This window comes from Astatotilapia calliptera, chromosome 3, assembly GCF_964374335.1.
Source record: "Astatotilapia calliptera chromosome 3, fAstCal68.1, whole genome shotgun sequence".
NCBI lineage: Eukaryota > Metazoa > Chordata > Actinopteri > Cichliformes > Cichlidae > Astatotilapia > Astatotilapia calliptera.
In genome coordinates, this window is record NC_137424.1 from 30,257,384 (window position 1) to 30,267,158 (window position 9,775).

At 43.2% G+C, this 9,775-nt stretch overlaps 1 protein-coding gene across 1 annotated transcript; it reads right to left on the reverse strand.

Moving 5' to 3' along the window:
- Positions 1–394: 394 nt before the first annotated feature.
- On the reverse strand, positions 395–8,329 carry LOC113011618 (uncharacterized). Its single transcript, XM_080295142.1, has 8 exons — positions 8,230–8,329; positions 7,658–7,793; positions 6,827–6,935; positions 2,260–2,269; positions 1,675–2,019; positions 1,416–1,520; positions 1,300–1,334; positions 395–1,041 (listed from the first exon to the last, which is right to left on the reverse strand). The coding sequence occupies exons 1-8, from the start codon at positions 8,327–8,329 to the stop codon at positions 922–924; spliced, it is 960 nt and encodes a 319-aa protein (XP_080151268.1). The 3' UTR covers positions 395–921.
- Positions 8,330–9,775: the final 1,446 nt, after the last annotated feature.

Here is a 9,775-nt window from a genome sequence, read left to right on the forward strand (position 1 = left end):
TTACCTGGACGCTGGTCATTGATGTGCATCCCAAGTCACAGTTTCATGCTCTTTTTGCCGTCTCGCTTCATCTGCCTGCCCTCATGTCACCGTTGTCCGGGATGACTGGATCACCCAGGCTGGACTCACTGCTCACACTCATACCATCTCAATTGAAAAGGCTTTCATGGCAAAAAGGCTAGCTTTGATGGCAAAGTTAATCTGAAAATTCCAGTTTTCGGAAGCTATTAAAAAAATAACACACAAATAACTACATGGAGTTTACAAGAGCCAGAAGATTAGCCACAACTCATCAGTAAAGATATTATATCTGTTGATAGACTGGTAGTTCAGTTCAGTTTTACACATACGTTGTGAGCAAACCAGAAAAAAACTCAAACACATTTTGGTGACGTCTGTTTTATTACAACCTGCAAGTCTGTTGCTTCAGCTTCAATGAGAGTTTGTGTGTGATTATATACATGCATTTATGTACTAGATTCAAGTTTATTTATTTAGAGCTTTAACTGCCCAGAGAAGAGTCTGTAGCTGTGACAGGTGGATGTCACAGTGGCAAGACTTTGCATCGGCTTTCTAGATTATGACTTTGGTTGTTTGGTTGCTGCAGAGTCTGGCCTCACATACTTGTAAAAAGCTGCAGGTCTTTTACCAGCAACAATGTCTGTAAAATAAGCCTCAGAGATGAGATGAGATTTTCATTGACTGTCAGACCACAGCTGCTGTCTCTTCATGTCAAACAAGGTAAACTACATCTGTGTTACTATTACAGTACAGCAGAGCTTCACTCACTTTCACTACAAGACAATCTAAGCTATACATCAAAGTCCTCACTAGCTCGTCCCCCATCAACCATCAGTCACACTATTTTTATCAAGTAACAACAAAATGTGTGAGAGAGTTTGTGTTGCTTTTCCTGTGAGTCTATCTCGTAGCAGCGTACACAACATTGGTCTCCAGCTCTCTCTGTGGTGCAGACCTTCTGATTTTTGCTCTCAGAGGGAAACTCAGTGCTGCATAGTTCATGGCACCAGAGTCCACATTCTGTAATGAAAATGTTCAAAGTCACTAATCTTGCACATTATTTATTTATCTCTTAACATCCACTAGGTCAGAAGCAATCTGTCTAGAGTCTAGGCTGATGTGTGGATGTCTTAGTTTATAAAAATGTACATTTTCAGCAACATAACTCAAACCTAATTCAAGACTGATTGCTGGTGACTGGTGGATGTTAACAGATGAATGATTGAATCAGACAATATATAAATCAATCGATCTGAATCTACGGTTTAAACAGATTACCTCACTGCGTTGTGGATTCTGTCCATCATCTTCAGCTATTTGATAGAAAAGCTACATCTGTTAGTTATTCACTAAAAACCTTTTCATGTTTAGTTTAAGTTTAAGCAAATAAATACCTGTATGAAATTTCCTGATCTTGACAATCAGACCAGTGATGACCAGTAGAAGGAAAACAGTTAAACTGCCCAGGATCATAGTGGATGGATTTTGTGATCTACCTTCTACAAGAACGAAAACTAAATTACATTACTTATTAAGAATAAATAACAGGAATAATAAATAAGAGTATCTGTAGTTTTTTGACTGGTAATAAAGATAGTACACGTTTTAATTGCCTTAAATGAATCAATAGAGAAAAAATAAAAACAATCTTACCTTGAACCTTTAAATTTGTTGCACCATAAACTATGGACTTTTCAGAACTGGGCTGGCCACAGACATACAGCCCAGAGTCAGATGAATCCACGTGTTTGATCTCAAGAAATAGCACAGAGATGTTGGATGTCATGCTGAATTTGCCATTTTGAAATTCTTCATAGAAAGTCACATTGCCCTCAGGGCTGTACATAGATGAGATCCTGCTAGCGTTTGGTCTGTTGCTACTTCTGAACCAGAATAAGTGAACAGGATAACTGCTAAGGTTGGAGCACTGCAGCGTGACTTCTTCATCAGGCTGAACCTCCACAGTGTGAAACTCGAAGGCTAAGACAGAGATCCAACCTGGAACAAACAGCGAGCATTAATGACATGTACGTAAGGTTCAGTCCTGCTGGATTACTGTATAGAAGTAAATGTGAAAAAAGTGATAAATGTACTTACTGAAGGTGCAGAGTAAAACTAGTTTCATGTTTATCATTGTGACACACAACACTACTATTTTACCTACTGAACTGTGCTTCAGTAAAAGTGATCTGTAGGTAAAGAGGCGGGCTGTGCTTTTATATGTACAGTCAGACTGACAGTGACGGTGCTTTTAGGAGCACGAGTGCAAACTGACACTGAGTAAGACAAATTGGGTATCATTAAAATCCTGTTTGATACCATTTTTCAAGTAAAGTTTTTACAAAAGGCTGTTTACAAGAGACGTGTCAGTAAATTTATACAGTATTAAATATTCTTTGCTGTAGTATTCAATATTTATCACAGTCATTATTCAGTTGCTGGTTTTGGTGCAGACTGTTTACTTCACATTTGTCTACAGACATGAAGTCTAAGTGTAATTTCAATAACTAACCTCTGTAATCACTCGTTTGCTTTCTCGGTGTTTGGCTGCTGGTTTATTCTTTATCTCACCTCCACTTTCACACACTGTAAAACTCAATGCTGACATCATTGTTCCAGTCCAATCATCTTTTTGGCTGCTTACTTCAAGTCAGTCAGCCTCCACTCTGTGTACTTAAAGTCACACTGCTCATCTTTCATTCTTGCTTGCAACCTGCTTCATAGGGACCCTCCAAGTCTTTCAGTGCTCCTGCCAAGCCTCCATCCTACCTTCAACTCATGTATTGAGTCTGCTCTTGGGTCCCATTCTCATATTTCCACCAGTTCATGACAGTACCTTTATATCCAAAAGTTAACTTAGTATTTTATTAGGAGTTACCTTTGCAGTGATGCTAAAGTTAATGATATCGTTAGCTTCATAGCATAAGTGCCTAAGTCATTGACTTAGGCACTTATGCTATGAAGCTAACGATATATTATGATATATTAAAATAGTAGCTCTATAAATGCACAGTGACTTGAGAGTTCATGACTGGCTTGGCCATGATAATGCAAGTGAGGTTTAGTAGATCAAATGTATCTAATTGTGAAGCTTTACCCTGATGTGGTTTTGATGTCTAATTTCAGATCTTAAAATGTAAAAAAAAGATTGCAGACTAAAGGCTGTGCACGTGTCACCTTAGCTGAGAGCAGTGAAGCGAGTTTGTGAAGTTAGGTGTGACCTGTACTCTTGAGTGCAGTGAAATAATGTGAAGGTAATTTACCACCAGCATCATGTGACCTATGTGTGCTTAGCACAGATGAAAAAAAAAAACTCTGAGCAGCTCTTCTAACAGACTCAACTCAGTCTCCACTGTCTCTGAACAAAGTAGCAGCTGCAAAGTGATCATAACACGTCCCACGATCATATCAACCATAACTGACAGTATACACAGTCCTTATTAGTATGTATGTACATCTGCCTGTTTAATACTTAATGAGTAAATCTTTCCTCTCAGTTCAGTTTTAACCTGTATTGGATCAGTTTAACGAGACCTGGGGCCCGTTCTTCGTACGTCGCTTACTACATCCAAGATCAAATGACACATCCAAGATCAAATCATCGCGCTAACCGTGAGCTCGCTAATCCGGTTCCCCGAACACACCTGCTGTTGACGATTACTACAGCTGGACGCAGGAATGTGACATCACTGGGCGTCGTAAAAGGGGCTACGCATCGATAGTAGAAACATTGATCGGCAACCCGCTGATTGGTCGGCGAAAATGTCGAAGGGGCGTGCTCGGTATTTTCCGGCAGCAGAGCAAGAACTCTTGAGTGAGGGATTTCAGGAGTTTCAGAGTTTAATTAAAACGCAAGAGAACACTGCAAAGGCTGCAAAAGCAAGGAGAGAGGGCTGGCAGAAAGTTGCTGACAAATCAAACTCGTAGGTAATTTAATAATAATAATAATAATGGATTGGATTTATATAGCGCTTTCCAAGGCACCCAAAGCGCTTTACGATACCACTATTCATTCACTCCCACATTCACACACTGGTGGAGGCAGCTACGGTTGTAGCCAGGCTGCCATATCGCGCCATCGGCCCCTCTGGCCAACACCAGTAGGCGGTAGGGTAGATCTATCATATGACACTATATTGTCCAATATCATATGGCATTATATTATATTATAATATGTTATATTATATCCCCTTTCACATTAGAGCCACAACAGGACCCACAAGAACATGGGAACAAGTAAAAGTGGAATACAGGAGTATTCTACAGAATGGTAATATTTATCTCTTAGATTGCTTTGCGTCTCTTGGCAAGGTAATACTGGCCTGTAATACTCTGTTAGTTTGTTCATAACAGCAACCAAGAAAAGGGCAGAGGAAAAAAAGACAGGTGGTGGTCCTGCACCCCCTCGTCAACAAGTTGGTTAAGTAAATAATACCCTCACGGGAAAATCGATATCTCTCTATGAGCACACTGTCGCGCTGAGCTAAAGGATCCTGTCTATCCCACAATATACGCTGAATTCTGAGGACTCTCCTTATCAATCTTGCACCTTCCGCAATGGGCTGCTCGCGTATACGGACAGGACATGGCTGCGACAGACTTCCCAAATCCACCTTCGCTTTTATAGCCGTGGTCTCTCATCTTGATTACACGAAGTAATTTACAATTACTACTCTGAAATATGAATTACATCTGTAATAATCACATACATGTAATAGAATGTTAATAGTACATTTCCCTTTTTTAGGAAATGACCTGTATGTATCTGTGTGAAATCAATAAATGGATCAGGTGCTGCATTATCTTTAGTTACATTGATAATATTTATTTATGGTGAAACAGTGGTGGAATATCGCTGTTGCTTTCGTATAAATGAAGCGGACATACCTGCGTGGCCGCGATCTAATCCTGTTTACATAAAGTGAACCTGCTCCCGAGCAGGTTTACGCTTACGGCTCTGTTGCTATGACAGCAAGTCCCGGATGAGCTTCGGGGAACCGACTGATCCAAGATCACGCGAAATCGTCAACAATCTAATCCGGCTAACCTACTTAGCGAGGTACGAAGAACGGGCCCCTGTTTCTTTCTTTCTTTTCGACACAAAAACAAACCTATATTAGAGGATGTAAGAATTCTGAGACCAAGATCACAATAGAAAGACAAAAAACTATTTAGGGGTCTCTTTAACCTCCTCTTTTTCTGTTTTCAGGATACATTGCACATTAGAACTGTGTACAATAATACCCAGGATGGGGCGCACACTGTAATGCTGACACGGCAGATTGATCCACATTTCCATGCATTCTTTTTTACCACACACACAGTTGCAACTTTTCAGCTGTCAGCCAAACACATACCAACAACAACACTGCAGTATCTAGTTCAGCTTTTAAGCCGGCGAGGCGTAACTGTGGATGCTGCTCAGGTCCGTCCGCCTTCTCTGCATCTACAAGCTCCCTACGAATCGACACATATCTGTAGATTATTATATTGAGTTTTTGGCCATGATTCTTTGTTAAATTATTTTTTATGAACTACATTTTGGGGTGGGTCATTCATGGATGCGTTCCGTGACGCAATTCGAGTTCTTTTTGTTTGTTAGTGCTCGGAAGTCATCTGGATTTCATATTGTCCTGGCTGTTTGCCTTGTTTTAGTGCAAAATATGGCTTATTGCCAAGGTTGACTGAACGGACTCAAGCGCAGATTTGAGGAAAAGTGCAAAGATGGTTTATTTAAAAAACACTGAGTGACTATATACAGAATGTGAAGGGAGTTCAGGGGTTCAAGGGTTCCACGGGGTGGTGAGGGAAATTACACACACACCGTACCAATTTGTTTTGTTACAGCAGAAAGTGGACAGTGCAAAGTTACATAGCAAAAATTAGAAAAAGACTGGAATAGGATAAGAATAAAATACTATATACAATAGAATAAAATAAAATAAAATGCTGTATACAACTGAGTATAATACAACAATGCTAGAAAAGAATATTACACTTAGTGTTATTGCTATTGCACATGTGTGGATGTGTGTGTTTGGTCAGTTGAAGTCTTTGTTGTAGAGTCTGACAGCAGTGGGGAGGAAAGACCTGTGAAATCTCTCCGTCCCACACCGTGGGTGCCGCAGCCACTAAAGGAGCTGCTCAGTGCTGTCAGAGTCTCCTGCATGGGGTGGGAGATGTTGTCCATCAGGGATGACAGCTTAGCCACCATTCTCCTGTCACTCACCACCTCCACTGGGTCCAGAGGGCATCCTAGAACAGAGCTGGCCCTGCGGATCAGCCTGTTCAGTCTCTTCCTGTCCCCAGAGATGCTGCTACCCCAGCAGACCACACTGTAAAAGATGGCTGAGGCCACCACAGAGTCATAGAAGGTCTTCAGGAGTCTGCCCTTCACTCCAAAAGACCTGAGTCTCCGCAACAGGTACAGCCTGCTCTGACCTTTTCTGTAGAGGGTGTCTGAATTATGAGTCCAGTCCAGTTTATTGTTCAGATGAACACCAAGGTACCTGTAGCTGTCCACAGTCTCACAGTCCTGAGTTCTCACGTACTGTAGTCGGCTGGTGAGGTAGTCCAGTATTCATGTTGTGAGGTGATGGTCCACTCCTGAATTCTCCAGCTTGTCCTTCATGACTGTGGGAAGAATGGTGTTGGAGGCACTGGAGAAATCAAAGAACATGATTCTCACAGTGCTCCCAGCGGTCTCCAGGTGAGAGAGGGAACAATGTAGGAGGTGAATGACGGCATCATCCGCTCCAATGCCAGGCTGGTAGGCAAACTGAAGTGGGTCCAATGATGAGCTCACCAGGCGCCAAAGCTGAGCCAGGACCAGCTGGTCCAGGGTCTTCATCAGGTGGGAGGTCAGAGCCACCGGTCTGTAGCTGTTGAGTTCTTGGGGCGTGAAGTCTTTGGCACTGGTACAACACAGGAGGTTTTCCAGAGTTGTGGGACTCTCCCCAGCCTAAGGCTCAGGTTGAAGAGGTGCTCCATCACCCCACACAGTTGGTCTGCGCAGGACCTGACGACCCTTGAGCTGATGCCATCTGGACCGCTGCCTTCCTGGCTTTAATCCTCCTCAGTTCCCTCCTAACCTGGGTGGTTGAGAGAGACAGCCTGGAGCCTTGTGTTAAATGTGTGTTGGATGCTGTTGTTGGGGGTGTGGAGTGGTGAGCAGAGTGAGTAGAGGAGGTGTGAAGTGTCTGAGGTGTCAGAGGTGGAACAGCAGCAGTGGGGGTGGGTGAGTCTGCAGCCGATGTTGAAGACTGCCTCATGGATGAATCAAATCTGTTAAACAAATGACTCAGATCATTTGCCCACCTCACATCCCTCCCAGGCAGAGAGTTCTGAACTTTGTGGCCTGAGATGGTTCTGAGGCCTCTCCAGACTTTGCCAGCGTTGTTTTATTGAAGCTGGTTCTCCATTTTTTGCCTGTAGCTGTCCTTCCCATTCCTTATCATTCTTCTCAGCTCTCTCTGCACCCTTTTCAGCTCCTCCTTGTCTCTCGATTTGAAGGCCCTCTTCTTCTGCTTGAGGACAGCTTTAATTTCTGGGGTAATCCAAGGTTTGTTGTTAGAGAAACACTGTACAGTCCTGGTGGGTGTGGTGTTATCCACACAAAAGTTAATATAGTCCGTACTGCCGGCTGTCGATGTCCTCTCCGTGGTCGTCACTGATCGCCTCCCACACAGTAGACTCAAAACAATCTTTAAGAGCCTCGTCGCCCTCCTCCAACCAGCTCTGCGCTGTGCGGGTGTCTGGTGGGTCCCTGCACACTAAGGGCTCATACACAGGGACAAGGTGCACCAGGTTGTGATCAGATCTGCCCAGGGGAGGTAGAGGTGATGAACTGTATGCCTCTTCTGCATTGGCGTACAGTAAGTCCAGTGTTTTATTGTCTCTGATTGGGCATGTCACATACTGGGTGAAGGTGGGCAGTGTGGAATTCAGTGAGACATGATTAAACTCCCCTGATATTAGGAGAAGGGCTTTCAGACATTGGGATGGCAGTCTGCTGACCACAGAGTGGAGAGAGTCACAGGCTGCATCTACGTTGGCCGAGGGGGGCATCGCGATAACATGCGAGAATTCCCTGGGCAGGTAGTACTCACGCATGCTAATGGCTGCAGAGTTGTTCTTTCACAGTGATGTGCTCGGGTTTACACCATCTGTCATTCACAAACACTGCCAGTCCCCCTCCTTTCCTCTTACCGCTCTCTCGCGTGCAGTCCACCCGGAGCAGCTGGAATCCAGGTAGCGTTATGCTCGTGTCCGGAGTTAGCGGTGTTAGCCAGGACTCCGTTAGGATCATGATGCTACATTGCCGGTAGTCCCTCTGTGACTAGGTTAGTGATGTGAGCTCATCCATCTTATTGGTCAGCGATCTTACACTTCCAGTGATTAAAGAAGGGAGAGATGGTCTATAATGTCTCCTTCTTGGGCGGCAGCGCTCCCTCCCAGCATGACACCCACGTCTTTTAGCAGTATAACGAGCCACAGGTGAGTACCTGCTTCCAGGTGTGTTGGCCAAAAACGGAAACCCACAGTGAGCTCCGCCCAGGTGAGGAGGAGACAGTAGAGATAGCGAGAGAGAAGAAAAACAGTCATGAATACCTGTAGCCTTATTGAGCCACAGGGACTATGACACTATTAGCTGAAATGTGTCCAGTTATTGCACTATAAGAAATATAGTGATGTATCTTCATTGAGTAAACTTTTTTGTTTTTCTGATGTGTGAACTAAACTAAAGGTTTTTAACCCGTATCATTCCTTGCACTACTGCTTGACCAATGGCTGATTGGATGCTTAGACTAATAAACAAAAAAGTGCAAGTGCTCCTAAAAGTACCAATTATCAGCTTCATAGGGGAAGCAATCAAATTCAATACATTACTGGTTTAATGTGTGTGTGTACTGTATGTCCACATGTCTGGTTGTACATTAAATACATAAAGAAACTTACATAGCAGGTAGAATCAATCTACAGTTTACAGCCCCTCTGTCAGTTCTGGTTGGCTCACTACTTTCTATCTGTGTCTCTCTCCTTATCGCTCTACCTCTCCTCTGACTGAATCTATCTTGACTGAAAGTCGTGGTTATTTAGTTAAACATCAGCAGATTACTGAAATACATTGATCAGTCTGTCTGACACCAATAACCATGTCATATTCAAAATCAAGTATTGTTATTTTTTTTACTAACACACGTTGTTGTAGTCAAATTGTTAAATGTTGTCATTGTGTTACTCAAATTTGTAAATGTTAGTACAAACTGTAGGATCAAAGACATTCCTTTGTTTCTGACGACCTCCCCAGCCAGTCTGTTGGTCGGGGAGGCTGTAGTGTTATGTGAAGGTTCTGTATTGCTGTTTAGTAAGCTTCCTGCCTTCATGACCCTTTGGTAAGCAGGAGGTCACACACACACACACACACACACACACACACACACACACACACACACACACACACACACACACATTCTCCATTCTCGCACAGGCATACACACACATACACACACATACACACACAGTACCTTATCTTTTGTGACCAGAGGAGTTTTTTAGAATGGGTGGTGCTTGTGTTTACTGTAACTGCTTTCAATGAAAAGACGGCAAGGAAGGCTGTTTATTTGATGCTGGCTAAGAGACGGGTGAGGAGCGTTTAGCTCCAAGAGCCTTGTTCCAACCAGCCTCCCTTGCTAGCAAGTAAAATGGCTGTTCGTCTTGCTTCCTTGTCGTTAACGGGAATACGTTTCTAAAC